At 37.0% G+C, this 18,054-nt stretch overlaps 1 protein-coding gene across 1 annotated transcript; it reads right to left on the bottom strand.

The window, feature by feature from the left end:
* Positions 1 to 12,927: 12,927 nt before the first annotated feature.
* Positions 12,928 to 14,209, bottom strand: LOC110762385 (transcription factor PRE3-like). Its single transcript, XM_021965022.2, has 2 exons — positions 13,768 to 14,209; positions 12,928 to 13,321 (listed from the first exon to the last, which is right to left on the bottom strand). The coding sequence occupies exons 1-2, from the start codon at positions 13,894 to 13,896 to the stop codon at positions 13,172 to 13,174; spliced, it is 279 nt and encodes a 92-aa protein (XP_021820714.1). The 5' UTR covers positions 13,897 to 14,209; the 3' UTR covers positions 12,928 to 13,171.
* Positions 14,210 to 18,054: the final 3,845 nt, after the last annotated feature.

Here is an 18,054-nt window from a genome sequence, read left to right on the forward strand (position 1 = left end):
TCACGTGTCAACTTGTAAGATCGTACAAATGGGTACCTAAAATCACAAAAAATCTGCAAATTCACCCCTCTAGTAGTTACACAATTAGTTAATCTATTATATATATGTTTACATGGCAAAAATAGTCACGTGTCAGCTCGAGATTTGGAAACGCCAACTGATAGTCACTTACCTTCTTGATCGTGATGATGAGGTTGTCATAGAGTCGAAGGGCTTTGTACACATTGAAGTAGGCTCATTTGTGATGAAGAGTCCATCACAATTGAGAAACATAGTGAAATGCTAATGAGAAAAGAACAAGTCAAAGGTATGAGGATCTTTGGGTAACTGTGGGTTTAGGTTAGGTTGAAGCACTGACAGACTCGGCTAATGACAAGTGCACGCATAAAAAATTCAACCTAATGCCTTGTCAAACTTTTTCCTTATACCTTGTTTTCTTTAATGTTTTAACCCCCCATATGATCTTGTTTGAGCCTAAATAAATCCACCCAAAAGAGCGAGAGCTCACTGTGAGTTGATAAGTCGTGCAAGGTTAGTGAAGTCCCAAAGCAGGGTTGATAAGCCCAAGGATGGCAGCCAAAGTCCAAGTCATGACTTAAATCCCAAGTCCAAGTCGGAGTTTACACTCTGGCCCCGTTTGGTTCACGGAATGGATTTGAGGGGAAATCAATTCCCATGTCATTTCCCAAGGAATGGGAATGAAATATTCCTTTCCCACGTTTGGTAATGTTGGGAAAGTAATCGGGAGATTTCACTTTGTTTTCTTTCCCATGTTTGTTTTGAGTAGGAATGGAAAACAAAATTTGTATAATTTTCCAATTATACCCATATTAAATCAAATAAAAAAAGAATGCATTTAATGATACGTTGTAATTATAAATTGTTCATAGGGACAAAATAGTCATGAAAATTGTGCATTGAATGTTGGCACATTTTCCCAAACTTTCCCATGGGGAGGGAAAGCAAAACCCAAGTTAAGAGGGGGGCATCACTTTCCCCCCTACTTTCCCATGTGCCAGGAATCCGTTTTCCATTCCCGGACTTACCAAACATGGGAAAGCAATTGAATTCCCATTCCTATGCCTCCTTTCCCATGAACCAAACGGCCCCTCTTAGTAGGGATGGCAGTCAAAGTCCAAGTATGGACTTAAATCCCAAGTCCAAATTAGGATTTACACTCGAAGTTAAGACCAAAACCTTCTGCCTAAAATAAATAATAAACAAATGACAAGAGTGGAGTTCAAAGTCACCAAGTGGCTAAAAGTAGTCATAATGAAACAAATAATATATATATATATATATATATATATATATTATATTATAAGTTAAAGCCTCATAGCCTGGGATGTTGTTGCTGACAAGAGAAAAGCTAAAGTGGCAAAAATGTAATTATATATATGTATTATATGTTGTGAAGAAATATTCAGGGGCTATTAGTTGGTTTGTGTTGTAAAATAAATTGTATATGCGAGAATATTGAGCTGCACGTAAAGTAAATGAGACACAATATTTATCGAGATTTGGCCATGCCTACATCCTCAGAGAGCAGCATCAGTAACTTTTCCATTATGTAAAATAAGGGTGGTGCTAGAGGCACCAACTCTCTAATAGAGGTGGAGCCTGCTAATACAACGGGTCCCACGCTCTATTAGAGAGTTAGTGCCCAACGTGGTGCCCAAAGTTGGTGCCTTTAACATTTTCCGTAAAATAATAGGGCTACAACTATAGTGTTTACAATATATGTGTTTCTCTCTGCTATCTTTTTCTCTCCTCTCACTCTCCCTTTCTTCTCTTCTTTCTTTCCTCTCTGCCTAGGCTCTCATTTCTTCTTAGATGGTGTGTCAAGTAAAGGAAGCCTTATTTGTAGGCAGAATTATGTGGTTGCTTACTCATATTCCTTTGGCTTCACGTGGGTGTTGGCAGACAAACTTCACCATTAATCTCTTCTTTTCTTTATGTGGGCTCCATCACATTCTTTACAACAGTTTGTACCATTTTTAGCAATCTCAAGGTTGGAAACTAAAGACCAAGTCGGGTTGAAAACCAAAGTCCAGGTTGCCAAACTCCAAGTCAGGTCAAGGCAAGCCAAGAGCTCTGAGAGTCATGATGTTCCACTAGATGTCAAACCATACATCCACGAGTCCATGCTCAACCCATGATGTTAGGATGGGAAATTCCAGTATAAGTTTCCTTACAAGTGACAGAGTCCAAAGACGAAAATGATTAATTGCCAAAGACTTAATGCATCTCAAATCAAGAGAAGAGTTTCACAATTCCAATTCCATTTCATTGACCAACCAGATGGGTTGGTGATGGTTGGGAAGTCCTCATTAATTGCCTAGAGCTCTGGAAGGCATTAATCTTGTAAGGATATTCAGTGAAAGTTAGTGGATGCCATTTAATGGCCAAACCCATGAGAGAAAGCTCTATAAATAACTCCTCAGAAGAAGAGGAAATGACCTCTTACTCAACACACAAAACTTTTTATCATGCACTTTTCAATTCCTAGTCTAGGATTTTATCTTTCATGCACTTTAGATTATCCAAGTTCTTCATTTTCCTAGTGTAAGCTTACTTTCTTGCAATTTACTTTTAGCTGTCTTTAAATTCAAGTTTAATTCCAATCTTTATCACTTTAATCTATTTTATCGCATTTACATTATTGTCATTTTGTTTCTTGCATTTACTTTCATTGCACTCATCACAAAAATCCCAAAAATCCTAAAAATAATAATACAAAGCTCAACCATGCATCATTGACCCCGATGAAATGAAAGAACCTATGCTAAGAGGAGGTTCCTTGCTTGGCCGATCAATCGTTTGATCAGAAAGTCAGAAGCGCAACACACTCACACAATCTTTCCATCTAAGCCATCAAGTGGCTTGGTGGTGGCACGCCTATGCATCTTAAGAGAAGAAGGAAAAATCCTTCATTTGGCCTACTTTGGCAAAGAGAGGGAAACATATCCAATTCTGCCCATTTTGGCTCAAATCTTAGCCCCCACTTTAAAAAAAATATATTTAGCTCAGCAATATGCAGCCCAAAGTCATTAACCAAGGCCCCACATGGATAAAATGCTTAGTCCGCCAATGGGTTGAAAGCGAATGAGATAAGAGTGAGGTTGTGAGTTTTTAGGGTTTTCATAAAGAGAAAGCGAGAGGTCTCATGACTAACAACAAAGAGAGAGATATCTGATGCAATGGAGAATCATAGAGTAAAGATAATGCAAACTATAAACAAAGATAAAAAGTAAGTGTGATTAGCACTTCCAGTTATAATTTTTGTGATGGGTTATTTCCAACCTGATTATAACAAAAAGACCATTGTGAAAATTAAATCGAAAGGTTCTTAAGAAACCTGCAATCAATGAACATATGGATGCCTCATTAAGCCCTAGAAAAAAAAAATTGGTCGAATGATGATATTTCATTATGAAACCTCACCTAAAATGAGGAGGACACAAATACAACAAGACATAGTGACAGGACCCGACCCAAATTCCATTTTGGAATCTGTGTTGAACCCTATGCATGTCCTACACCTGGCAGGTGTCGGGCATCAATGACCAGAATACCCCTTTTGCCCTGAACCGCAAAACGAAAAACACACTTAAGGGTTTAACTTCTGCCGGAAAACCAGCAGAATTTCCCCTGTAAAATGGACATTTCCCAATAAATTTTCCACCTGTAAAAAAGACAGTTAAAATTGAAATTCAAATCCTAATCATTCAACATGCATTAGACAAATAACTTTAAATAGTTTCAGACCTCCTTATACCAAATAAATCATTCTGTCATCTGAAACTGGTCACAACTTTTAGAACAATATGAATACGTTATCAAGTTCCAATATAACTTAACTGAACAAATTTTCAACACTTGATCTTGTGGTTGCACCTAGTAACTCTAGGTTGCCTACGTACCCTTATTAAGGGATCAAGCCTTATGTAGTTCTTTCTATATAAACTAGCCTCACTGCACGCGCTTCCGCGCCTGCGAGAGGCTTTTTTAAGAAAATTTTAAATTTATTTTAGAATTAAAAAAGATAATGGGTAGTTGTGTTCCATAAAAATAGGATATATTATCTTATTTTTCTTTTAATTTTAATTTTTTAATATGAAAAAGTGTGAATTTACCATATTATCCTCATTTAATTAATAATTTCAATTCTTAATATTTGCATTAACCAAGGGCATTTTCTGGTATTTTGAATGTTTCACCATTCTCTGCCTTTTGCTTTATATATATAGATTATAAGTAAACATAAGTAAATTAATCAAATAAAATAAATAATAAACCTTCATAAGTAATTCAGATCAATTCGTTGAAACTCAATCAAGGGCTATAGATGTTAGAACAATCTTCCACACATCCCACATGTGTATGAATAAATATATATATATATATATATATATATATATTTATAATTAACTTATTACTTATAAATAGGAAAATGAGAAAATTATTAAAATAGCATTGACCACGTGAAACCTTAATGTTAATATCAACAATTTTTATAAAATATGTTTCCCTGTTTCACATGTAAAAACAAATTCATCACTTAAGTAAATAATTGTGAATTATATAAAATCCTTAAAACTTAGAAAACTCTCAATACTTGTCTCATAAGTTGGAAAACATATATTAAAACCTTCACCAATAAGTACAAAGATAAAATCGTCAATTTTTGTTTAAAACATCTCAAAACTTAAATACTCTCCACCTAGGCATACCCCTATTCATAACCCATCAATTCCAATGATATTCCGTCAATTCCAATAATATTCTGTCAATTCCAAGTACCATGTCTGTTACATCATTGCAGAACTCGGGGGACACGTAGTCAACCCGAGATCGCATATCCTCGCAAAACTCGGGGAACATGTAGTCAGCCTGAGAACGCACATCCTCACAGAACTCGAGGGACATGTAGTCAGCCCGAGAACGCATATCCTCGCACCACAAGGTTCAGGCGTCTCCGAGACTCGTGGGGCATTATCATAAATAACTAAACTGTTCCAAAGACAACTGGGGGTACTTGATCGGTTCATAATTGTATATTATTTCTTACCCTTCTAGCTTATGATTTGGTTATGTTTTTGAGTTAAACTTGTGCTTTTAATCCTTTTTGTGTTTATCTTTCAGTTAATTGAGCTTTAGGTAACAATGATGGCTTTGGAGAACATAATTCATGCAATTCAAGCATGTTAAGGCCTAATTTGGATGAATTGATGAAGAGCTTAAAGACAAATTCATTATGGCTACAGCCCCCTGCCAGTCCAGTTCCGTAGGTCATATTGCAAGCTTTGTTTCAGCAACCTACATAGCTCGGATGAGGCCACATTCTTCATGAAAGTTGCTCCAATTGGTGTGTACTATAACATATCCAAAATTCAGCCCCATTGGATAAATCCGGAGTCCGTTACCTAGCAAACACAGAACCATGCTCAGGATGGATCTTATCAGCGCGGAAAATGAGTTAGCAATTTGTTTCGGCCTTAACTTCTTCCTCCGACCTTGGATTGGCCCACATAACATATGGATGGAAAGAAGACATTCTGAACTTCAATTTAGAGTGCTTAAAGTCCTAATTTGATTAAGAGAAGCCCAAGTTGTAAGCCCTTGAAGTTGCTGGTCATGCTGACCTCAGCATGTGCTGGTTGGATGCTTGGTCATGGTGAGCTAGGTATGAGCTATCATTTCTGGTTGGAAGCTTGGTCATGGTGACATGAAGATGAGCTAGGGCTGCTGGTGGGATTTAGTGGTGAAGTGCATCAACCAATTCAAGATTTTCTAATACAAGTGCATCACCCATTTCAGATTTTCTAATACAAGTGCATCAACCATTTCAGATTTTATAATTCAAGTGTTGTATGCATTAGTCTTATTGAATTCTGATTTTCACTTCCCCTAGGCCTATAAATAGGGAAGTTCTCTAAGCTTGTAAGAACACCCCAAGGGGGGGGAGCTCTCAAACATTTCTCTAGAGCTCCCTTCCCTTCTCTCCCTCAAATTCTCTTAGTTTCCCTTTGTAGTTCTCAATTGTTGTAATAAGATCATTCTATTAAATTTTCTTTGTACTAAATATCAAACACTTTTCCTTTCTCTTCTTCTAATTCTCTAAAGCTTTCAAACACATGTTCTTCCAAAATTCTCTAAAGTTCCCAAACACTTTCTTCTCCCTTCTCAAAGTTCCTAAACACTCTCTTCCAAAATCCACAAAGCTCTCAAAACACCTCTCTACTTTCTTCTCCAAATCCTCCAAGTTCTCAAACACTCTCTTCCAAATTCCCCATGTCTTAAACACATTCCCTTCCAAAATCCTCAAAGCTCTCAAACACATGTTCTTCCAAAATTCTCTAAAGTTCCCAAACACTTTCTTCTCCCTCCTCAAAGTTCTCAAACACTTCCTTTCTTCCTCAAAGTTCTCTTAGTTTCCTTAATGTTTTCTTAGTTGTAATTTATTTTTCTTTGTTATGTAAATTCTTTTCTTAAGTTTTCAAGTTGAATTAGTTTCCAAGTTTCAATTATGGTTTTTGTTCTTATTCATTATGCTTATAAGTTAATATGCTAGTTTGAATGATTGATCACCATTTAGGCTTGCATGTTAGCTATCTTGGTTTGAATTAAGAGTATACACCATGCTTTAATTCGAATTGAACTATGAATAGGAAGAGTATGTATGGACATTCGACAACAGGGATTAGATACATACTTGGTTGTTTAAAATGTTCTTCTATGCTTAATGGGTTCCTAATGCTTAATTTTAGGTTAGACAACAAATGATCAAATTAGGGAATTAGGAACACAAGGTTATGACCACACACCATGGCTTAATCATACTTTAGCTAGAATCAATCCATTAATCTAAATTGAACTTGGGAACTTATTTGCTTGAGTTACTTATTTCTTTCTTCCTTGTTTTATGTTCTTTGTTTTTGTTTCTATTTTGTGTAGGGAAACTAAATTGGATCATTCAATCACCAATCCCTGTGGAATCGACCTCGCACTTACATATGCTATACTACCAACGGTTCGTGCACTTGCGAGTATCACAAGTTGAGGATGCAGCTTAATCCATTTTGGTGGAGCTAAATCTACGCAACAGTACTCCTGTGGTGGGTTTGAAAATCATATTCCAAAACTTATCATAAACTTTCCCTTATTCCACAAATCTATTTTCCAACTCTTTTATCAACTTTCCAAAAATTAGTTCTCAACTACATTTAAATTTGTACCACATACTATTGAAAACTAGCATTCATGATTCATCGATTTCAAGCCACTGAGTATATATTAAATATAGGAATATAATTAGACATTTAATTAATTTCTTATCCACGCCAAAATTCGATTAATAAGCCGTTCCCAACTTTACACAATCAAATATAATATAATATCCTTAGAAAGTAAAAGTGATTACATAGTAACTCATAAACGTTTAAATAATCCAATATCACTCAGTCATATACTTTAATAATAATCATAATAATAACAATAATAAATAAATAATAATCCCTAGAGATCCCATAACTTCCAATATTGCATAACCTTCAAATATAAGACTAACACTCATGAATACCATAAAATACTATAACATAATCTCATAATCCAAACATAATCAAAATAATTCACATAACAGTCCAGCCTCGTTTATAAGATCGTTCTTTTACTTCTCGAAGGATGAAACTACCTCGAAAGACTCTCGGTCAACCGATGGATCAAACTTCCCATAATGGTCAATGGGGCCCGTGGAGCCCAAGACATCCGATTTCCGATCCAAAAATTCCTACAGATTCAACATAGTCCATTAAACACGTTTTGCAAGTTTGGTCTCGATCGAGCGGTCAGATTGCTCACAATCGCACGTTCGGACGGTCGTCATTTAACCCAATCTTTGAATAATTGAATTGAAGTATCCAAGACTCCGATTCATGATCCGTAAATTCCTACATGATCCTAGGGATGCCTAGGTCAACATATATGAAAAAGGAGTCGATCCAACGGTCAGAACATATCGAACCTGGATAACGCCAAAAATATGATATTCAATCGAAAGTCAAACGAAAACCAAATTCAAATCCGAGCATAGCGTCATGCTCAGGACGACATGGGGATCATTTTAGGACTCAAAGACCAGCCACAAAGTGGCCCACGCGCTGGCAACACGTGAGTGTCCAAAGTAATTCCTGTGATCGAAAAATCTCCAAACCGCTGGTCAAGACCTATACCTACATGATCATAACAATGAATGAAGCAGCTTTTGTTCTGGGATCATGGCCAAAAAGTGGCCGGAGATGGCCGGAATTGCGAGCTGAAAACTGGCCAAATTTCAATCGCTACATCGAGTTACAAAACGCAGAAATTGATCCCAAACAACCCAACCATCAGCTAGAACACATTGAGAGGATGAAAAATCATACCTAGATAGCAAAAATTGGTGGCCGCAATCGCCGGAATGAGCTCCAGGAAGTTTTGAGCAAAACCAGCCAAATCTCTACGTTTTCCGGCGGATTGCGGTGGTTGTGGCGGTGGGGAAGGGTCGGGATGGGTAGAGGGAAGTGTGCTGGTTCTTTTAGGACCGGTGCCACCCAAAATGGTGGCCGGATGTGGGCGGTGGCCGGCCAGAGTAATTTCGCGAGAGGGGGGGCTCAGGGAGAGGGAAAGAGAGAGAAAAGGAGAATCATATTTTTAATAAACCCGGTTTTGCCACTATGTTTCTTTTGATCGTAACTTTTTCGTTACAACTCCGATTTGAGCTCACTACATGTTTACGTACTCATCTCAACGCGATCTACGCAACGGTACTACTAAAACCCCCAAATTCGTTTTCGAATAAAAAGTCAACTTTTAACCCATTAAAATATTCCCGGGGTAAAATTGTTTTTTACTTGAATATTTATTAATTAACTATTAATTTAGGATCGTTTTATTACACATAGCAACCCAGTAAGGAAGCTTAGAGGAATGAACTAATCTGCAATATCACATGGACATGGACAACAAGACTATCCTAGATAATTATACCACTAGATAAACAAGCATAACACCCAATTGAACAAAACATCAACAGACACAACTAAAAAACATAATTAGACAACTCTCAAAACAGCACAAAGCCCAAAGAACCAGAACCATGAAACAAGAAGGAAGAAGGCCGTGCAAGCACCTAAGCCGTAGCTGTGCCATAGCTCTACACATCTTCCAAGATGTTCGTGAGAAATCGCTTTTCAGATTAGCTGTTGTAACCAAGAGATGAAGCTAGATCGAGAGGTGAGAAAGAGAGTTTGAGTGATAGCCAACATCAAACGAAAAACTCCATCGCCACTAGATTCAAAATCACCGATACATTTAGAAGAAAACAACAACCAATTGAAGGACAGTAAAGGGAAAACACTGAGAGGATTGGAATGGTAGAGATCTGGAGAAACTAGCAAGATTGGAGGCATGAAGCCTTAGATCCAAGCAAGAAAACTCGATCAAGTCACCAACTCTCAAGAATGCGAGAGCTTCAAACCCAGCAAAATGGGTGAAGCCAAATGCTACGAGAGGAACCTTGAAAGATACTCAAAACAGGGTTGAGAAACAGGGGAGAATGGGAGGGGTCGTGACCTCCTCCCTCTTGGTAAGGTGAAATGACCTCCTCTCAAAAGCTAGGGATTTTTTTCCTTCTGTTTGTGTCTAGCCCAAGAAATTAACTCTAGTGCAAATAAGGAAAGACAAATGCATGGACCAACAATAAGCCAGAGGCCCAAGGTTTGCATTTTATTTTTGGGTCAATATGAAAATGAAACTTTGTCTGCGGCGCAAATCTTACGGCCTGGAGTTCCGGGCCGAGGGGATGTGCGTTAACACGGGGTTTCCTGCTTTTGGGTGCGGTGCGGTTGTGCGCGGGCGTGCCAGCACGGTTTACCGTGCGTTGATGTTTCGATGAGTGTTGGATGGATGAATGGTGCGCCTGTTTGATCTGTCTTCCTAGTCAAACGATTGTAGCCGATAGAGGAACTGGTCTCGGCTGTTAGGTTCACGGCCTGAACTACAAGGCCGTCAAGTGATGGTGTTGGTGGTGGATTTTGGGCGGTGCTCCGGCGCGCTACTCAGGGAGCGACGGTCATGTGATATATGGGGTGAATGAACAAACAACAAGGATGGTGCTCCGGCGCCTTGAAAATCAAGGGTCGTATGATATATTGATGAATGGATTATGCTTACAACCTAACACTACTCCTAGGAAAGCAAGTAAAGATATTGAAAGTGCATTACAGGAAAAAATAAGTTGCTCCGTGGGAGGCTTGTTTTGGTGTTTGAACCCTTTGAATGTAGCTCGAGTTTTGTATTTATAGGGAGAGTCCCTGGATGAGTAATCGAGGCTGAATTTACGCATAGTGGAGTCTGATTTAGGGCAAGTGGGCAGTCCAATCGACATTTGGGATCGTGAAGTATGGTGGTGTGACCCCAGAAATCCCGGTGAATCTCGGCCGCCGCGCTCGATCGTGGGTTCTGAACCTCTGGCCGTGGAGACGCATTTATTGCCTGGATAGCTGGTGAACCAACATCTCAAGTTGTCAGAATCCTTGTGAGAATGTCCACGTCTAATCACTCTGATCTTCATCACCAAATCCTGACTTCAGTCACTTCCCACCTTTCCTCATGCATTAAATGCTACTTTGTGGCCAATGGGTTCGCTGCATTAAACAGGCACTACTTCATTAAATGAAGCCTGGGACCCTGTTGTCACGTGATGATTTGCCTTTAATGCCTTGGCCGCAATTTTGTTCGGCCTCGGCCTCGGTCTACGTTTGAGGCCGAGATGATCATGCCTTAGCATTTCTTCTTTTATTCTTTAAGGAAGGCGAATATGCCCTGGCAAAACGCTGCGTTTCAGCCTCTGCGAACAAGTGCCAGGGCCGAAAGAAAGGGCTCCTTCGGCCAGCTCATGGCCGTGATTTATCAGGCACAAACAAACTTTGAACTGTGTTTATACCAAAATCGATGACCAATGAGGAAACGACGCGTGGACAACGATGGTCATCGGTAAGGTAGCCTTCGGCACCGTGCTTACCCATGACCTAGCTAGGGAAAACTCCCCCCATAGACACGTGGAGTACCCGCAGCCAATGTCTATAGTCCCATATCGAAACTCTAAACAATATGCACACCTCTCAAGGCCTATAAAGGAGGGCAATAGTCCCAAAATGGGGGTAATCAGAACTAACGGCATACTGCCTATTGATTTGTCAGTTTCATTTACTAAATCCGTACTTACTTGAGCATCGGAGAGCCTTCGGCCAATACCACACCGGTACCCTAGGTCTTACTGAGCGTTTCTCATCTTGCAGATCACACGCTTCACTAAGGCCCAAAACATTCCGAATGCCCAAATATCACTAAGTTGAGCCCAAAAGTACCGAACCACTTTTTCGTATCAACAAAATGTATTAACGAAATGAACATTATATTAGAATAATTGATCAGAATAGTATGTTGGTCCTTTTTATATGAGTTTGAATTTCCCTCCACAATTAATAGAGCAGTTTAAAATATTGCATTGTGAATAAAAACAAAGAACATTTCAATTACAACCCACAACTCTCAAAACTCGATTATGGGCAATGGTAATTTAGGTATCCAATTTGACCTCAATACCTAGATGACCCCTTGCACCGAGTCAAAACAGACCTCCAAACCGTATCTCATATGGCTAAGGCTTTTGCCTCATCTGTTAGGCTATTGTGGAAGGTTTGTGTCACTATTGGGAAATCAATTTTATAACTGAAAACGATTTTTCAGTTATTTGATTGTAAGCGTCAATGAGATTTGATCTATATATAATTTGGCACAGAAGAGCCCAACTGAAAATTATAATACTTTGATCTTACATTGGATGAAGAGATAGAACCAAATATATATATATATAAAGTGTAGTAATAACTTTCCTTATTGATTCTTGCATGGGAGCATATTAATTATAACAAATAATATTTGAGAAATTTTGTTAATATTATAGGTCAAAAAGGTTTGCCCTTTCCCCCATATATATAGAATTTGTCTAAAACCGAACGGGTTTGCCTGTCCACATACAAATGTTTACTTCAATGAGTTCAATCAAGCACTTTAGAAGTCCAATTATTTATTTATTTGTTTGTTTTTTTTGGCCGAATCCAATTCTTTTTTGGGTCTCAACTTATTATATCTCTCATTGTGTTTGATTAGAATAGGCAATCTATATTAAACGAAATTCTTAGGTTCTTTTTCTCTTTTTATAAATCTGAGTAATATTACAAAAATAAATAGACGATCAAATATATTGAGATATAATGCGTGGTGAATCTCACAATAAAATCCCATAAATAAAATTTATTTATAAATTCCGCAATTGAAACATTATATATGATTTAGTGAAATATTGATTTACTCAAATGGGATAACATAAGAAATTAAAGAATTAACAAATGTCATCACGACCCCCAAGCCCTCCGCATACGTTTCGGTCAAGTCATTAATTATCCATGAGTATGCAAACAATTTCTTGTCTAGAGATTGGATGTGGAACGCTATTCACGCAAGAATTACCAATATTCTTTAGTGGAGACGACTGGAAAGCAAAAAAGTCAATGTTGCTTTGCTTATCTCTTGCACTTGTTTTGATGATGGATGGATATATAGAAGCCAGAAGTTGCACCCATGCTCGAATTAATTAAACAAGCCAACTACAATATTGTACGAGCACAGCTTGGCTCCTTAAAAATAAAGATCAGGAGCGCTCTTCCTCCATCTTAAGGAGCCAAGCTTTTCCCACAACGTACGTTAAAACTTCTTTTTCTTTCTTACTTTCCAATTAGGGTTTAGAAAATATCCAAACTGAATTAGGGTTTCTATTAATTAGCTAGTCACAAAAAGCTAGTAACATATGGACAAGATATGAGAGGCTCAAAATAGTTGTAAGAACTGATCGAGTCCTTTTATTATATCAACTCCATAATTAGTACACAGCTTTGCAAAAGGATCTTCTAGAGACCGTCATAATTTTAATCTACTGAACAAAAACCCTAGAAAAACATAGAGAGAATAGATCAGAGAAGAAAAACGACGGATCGATCGATGCCCCTATTACATAATTAAGTGATGATACTCTATTAATTAAAGTAATTAATCATAGCCATCCTTCCTTCTATTGCGAAAGTAAGCTCCTGATCACAGCAGCTTGGGCACTGTCAGTTGTTGCCAAAAGCTCAGACAGCCTCTCACTTAGATCATCCACTTCCCTGTGCAAGCTTCTTATATAGTTGCACGTTTCCTGTAGCACCGTGGCTGCTGAAACCTGGGTCCATATATATAATTCATTTTTATTAATTGAAAAGTATTTATATATATCTGTTATTTTCTTTTAACTTCTTCCAAAAATTGGTGGAACTTTTGCTAAGAATTAAATTAAGAGAGAAATAGATGGAACAACTATATATGAAAACGCGCCCCACAATCAAATCAATCTCTACTGTCTCTCTTCTTTTTTTTCCTGATCAAAATAGTAAAATATATAGGGAATTAACTAAAATATTGTAGCGGCTGCTTTCAATTACAAACTACTTGACTCATTAGCATCATTATTTGCCTAACCTTTTTGCTTTTCTTTATATGGAAAGAAACCACTTAATTCTGAATTTTTTAATTATATTAAGTCTGTTTTCCCTCTTTTGATAGAGATCTCATATGAAAGAGAAGCCAAACCTAAGAGAAAAAAATAATGAAATAGATAGATATATGTACCTTGTCAGAACGTCTACTATTACGAATCTCGGGAAGAAGCTGTTGCAACTTCGAAACGAGATCATTAATCTGATCGTCCGAGATTCTTGCACCACCTGATTGCCTAGATCTTGACCTTCGGCTGGACATGTTCTTAAGTATAAGATGTAAATGGAGTCTAAAATACTCAAAGAGCAAGAAAGTTAGTGATGACACTCAAAGGGACAAATGAGAAGGAATTTATAAGTGTCCGGGCTTCTAAGTGCATGAATATCAGCAACAATCAAAAGGTGGATATTCAATTTTAGAAAGCGAGGAAAGAGAGAAAATCGTGAAGACAAGTTATGGAGCTAAGTCCTTGGTGCTTTGAAAATGAACATGTGTGAGAGAGAGAGAGAGAGAGAGAGAGAGAGAGAGAGAGATGGGTTAGGTGCAGTACAAAAACAGAGCTGTGGGATGTTGGGTAATGTTGAAGACAATTGCATGAGAGAAAGGGGTGGGTTAAGTCTGTATTTATATAGGGTTTTGAAGAGAGAGAGAGAGAGAGAGAGAGAATATATCAACGCATCAAGTTGCTAGAGATACGCCATAATGTCCTTGCATCTTGTGTTTTCCAAAATAATTTCCAAATTGGGCTTTGGATCTCTCAAGTGAACTCTCTGCCTCCTCGTGTGTGAGAGGTCAATCAAAAGACTCAACTCAAGAGAGAGAGCTAGAGGTGCACGAAATTAATCCAATCTACATCCAATCCCAAGGTTTTTTTTTTGTTTTTTATTTATTTTTTCAGTATGTGAAAAATAGAAAATGTAGAGAAAAAAAACATATATTATATATAAATATATCTCACAGGGTGTGTTTGGATGGAATCAGTTTTTATGGTGTGTGTGAGCGTGATTGAGGAACAGCCAAAAGTAGGGCTACGTGAGGAAGGGTCCAAGTGTTGACCAGTCAGAGTGATGAACACACCATGTTCTTGCTCCAGGCAGATGACATATCGCCACGTGTCATCACTGAAACCTAAGAGTTACACCGACTCGGCTCCTGGGCGCATTGTGATTCAATGATCAGTTTTTATATGTTAGTGTTATATAGTCATATTTTATATAATAAAAATTTGTGGTGAGATCACACTGTGCACTGGGGCCACCGATCTCCTAGTTATACTAGTTGATGCAAAATATGCCAAGTTAAGCGACTAATTATGTTCATACTGCGGTAGGATTGGATTGATTTGGAAAAGTTAGAGGAAATTAAAGTAGAGGTGAATGATTGGCATTTTGCGGGGATTAAGATGGATAACTTATAAGGTGTTGATATAGGGAGTTATCCTAGCTATCCAATCCAATCCTAAACACCAAACGAGCCCTCAAGTTTCAAGTTTCTAGTTATTGAAAAGATCTCGATTTCTTCTTCTTTCTTTATTCTTCTAATATTGGTATGATTTCATTTCTTTGCAAAAACAAACTTGTTCATGCAACTGTTGTAACCATATATATGAAATCATGAATTTTGGTTGTATAATATAGTATCTAATGATTTTGATGATCTTGTTGATGATGATGACATGCTGTTCTAGTCACTTGTTGTGGAATCTTAATTTAATTATATATTCATATATATAGTACATCCATAACCAAACAAATAATACAGTTTGATGAGAGAATAAAGATCTAGCTAATTCATAGTAATTTTTGAATATTTATAGAGATAAATATATATTTATATATACAAGATGAACATGATTTTCCAGAGCACGTGCTTGTCATGATCCAGTCCAATTAAGTATACATAAAAAAATTTGTAAAATAAATAGATTTATTATTTATTGTCTATAAATATAAAATATATATGAAACTTGGGAAGACTTTGATCTTATTGGCCATCAACATGGATGGTCCTGATCCTTTGTACACTGAAAAAAATAATTCTCTAAATTAATGAAACGTATCATGTCACAAAAATTGGTTCCTGCAGGGTCTGTTTGACCAACGATTTATTCAACATTATTTCTGCTTGCTGCATAGTATATATGCAGAAGCATTTAAAACCCTGATACTAGTGGTCCCTTGTACAATTTTTTACTCTAGAATATTACAGAATAGTTTCCAAACGGAGTTCATTTGAGGAACTAGTAGTTAATTACATTTTGCATAAGTTGGTTAATTAACTACAACTCTAAATTAATGATCACAACCCCCTTTTAATTTGTGAAATGCAAAACCCCAAGTAATGCCTTTTGATTACTATAGAAAACCTCGTTATAAGCTACTGATACACTTGTGGTCTGTATTCATGTTAGCCACAGATTACCTATGAGACCAAAGGGTGTTGACTAGGTAAATGTCTACCGTTAATTTGCCGTGGCTAGGCAAACCGTGGCCTTAGCCCCTTTTTCTAGTAGTGTGTTTTGTTTAACGAGGCCTAAGAATTGAGGGGTACACAAAGTTGAGCTATCAATAAAATGAGAGTTGGACAACAACGTTAAGAAAGGAGGATGAGAGTCGAACTTTGAAACTCCTCCGAAACTCACTAAAACGCAAATTAAAAATTAACTTTTCACATGAGAATTAGATGTAAAACTAAGCAAAATTTATCGGCATCCATGTTTGTCCACCAAACAAAACTCCTGAAGTATCTAAATAAAGATATGACAAAAAGGGAATATATAAACATCAAGACAGAAAGAAGCAAACAGCAATGATCGATGCAGCTGCTTGATTAAATGATTAAAGTTTAGGTGGAAGTTTTATAATATATGCTTGGTGGGAATTTAAACCAGTGAAGAGGGGGGGCCAGGGGGCTCAGCGTGCATCTCGCAGGCACATGACCTTGAGATCCAATGGACAGCGAGGACTGCGATTCCAATGGGCTGGTTTTTTCAGATTGAGCTTAGAAAGAGTTCAGTTTTTGAGACTCCAAGAAAGATATATAACGATACACTTAGTCTCTCTCTCTCTCTCAGCATATGCTTTGTAGTCTGGACTCTGTACAATCTCATATTATTATATTATTATTAACATAATTTAAACACATTTATCTGCAAGCGAGCTTCATGTTGATGTACTTTTTCATGCACGTATTATTTAATTCACTTAGATAATACATTATATTAATTCATCAAAGTCTCACTCTCCGATTAGGTCGGTGAGATTAGCTTAAATTATGTATGTGTTTAAGGCTAGCTAGCTAAACGATCAGCTTTTAACTGTCCAAGTTAACTGATTAACTTACCGACCAGATGCTCTTAACGATATAATTAATTAACAATTAGTGATTTAGTACGTGTGATTAGCGAAGCACATTCTACATATATATCTATGCTAATTGCAATTGGCAAGTGAGCACACATATTATATATAAACCTTAATTTGCTAGTTGTCCACATATACGTCAACCGACAATACCATCTCAGAACTATCGTAATTCATGATGTCATAACATTATAATATGTCATATTGAAATGAACTTATTGTTAAAAACCTATATATATTTACAACAATAGAGTAATATATATATAAACTATAAATAATGGAAATCTTGAGAGATTCTTATTATCTTTAATCAACCGTGAGGATGATGAGATGAATTTTACTTTAGTTCCAACGTTAATTAGCTAATAAATTGAAGAGATCCATGAATAAGTAATCGACGTCTTTGCATATAGTCAAGAGATTCAAGATTTAGTGAAGAGACTTCTCGACTTATATTATCTACAACCCTACTAACAACATTTACCCATTTCAGTATGTTTGGCATTGCTTGGTTTTCTAACTTGAATATTGTTACATGTTTTGATCTCACATGATTGAGAGTTTTTTTTTTTTTTTTAGGATCTTTCTTATTGAGAGGGGTGATAATACATTAAATTCACACACACAATACGGATGCTGGGAGTCGAACCTAGAACCTTGTCTGAAGGAGCAATTATTCCAAACCACTACACTAATAAGTCCTTTGCACATGATTGAGAGTTTAATAGTAGAACTAAACATCAAATAATTTAGGGCTTCTTATATCTAGGTTCATTTTCATAAAGATGTAATGGATGCATGCTCTCCCTTTTAACTACAGTCCAGCAATCATGTCTCTTGCCAAATACACAATTAGTATGTCCACAATTTTTAATGAATTTACAGTATATACCACTATCAGAAATGTGGATATGATCATATAATATGAAGTTTTACTAGATGCATGATAATATGGATATGAAAAAGGAAGGTTAGAGGGAAGAGTTGAAAAACAGTTGCACGTGTAGGACTTAATTAAAAGAAGCATCTTCTCTTATTTCCATGCATTGAGGGAAGA

Source organism: Prunus avium, chromosome 5 (assembly GCF_965620075.1).
Source record: "Prunus avium chromosome 5, drPruAviu1.hap1.1, whole genome shotgun sequence".
NCBI lineage: Eukaryota > Viridiplantae > Streptophyta > Magnoliopsida > Rosales > Rosaceae > Prunus > Prunus avium.

What these genes read in the sequence shown, in the direction of transcription:
- LOC110762385 (XM_021965022.2), bottom strand. Translation starts at nt 13,896, where the DNA reads ATGTCCAGCCGAAGGTCAAGATCTAGGCAATCAGGTGGTGCAAGAATC. An exon ending in ATAGTAGACGTTCTGACAAG is followed by an intron (nt 13,322 to 13,767) that starts GTACATATATCT and finishes ATATGGACCCAG; the next exon opens with GTTTCAGCAGCCACGGTGCT.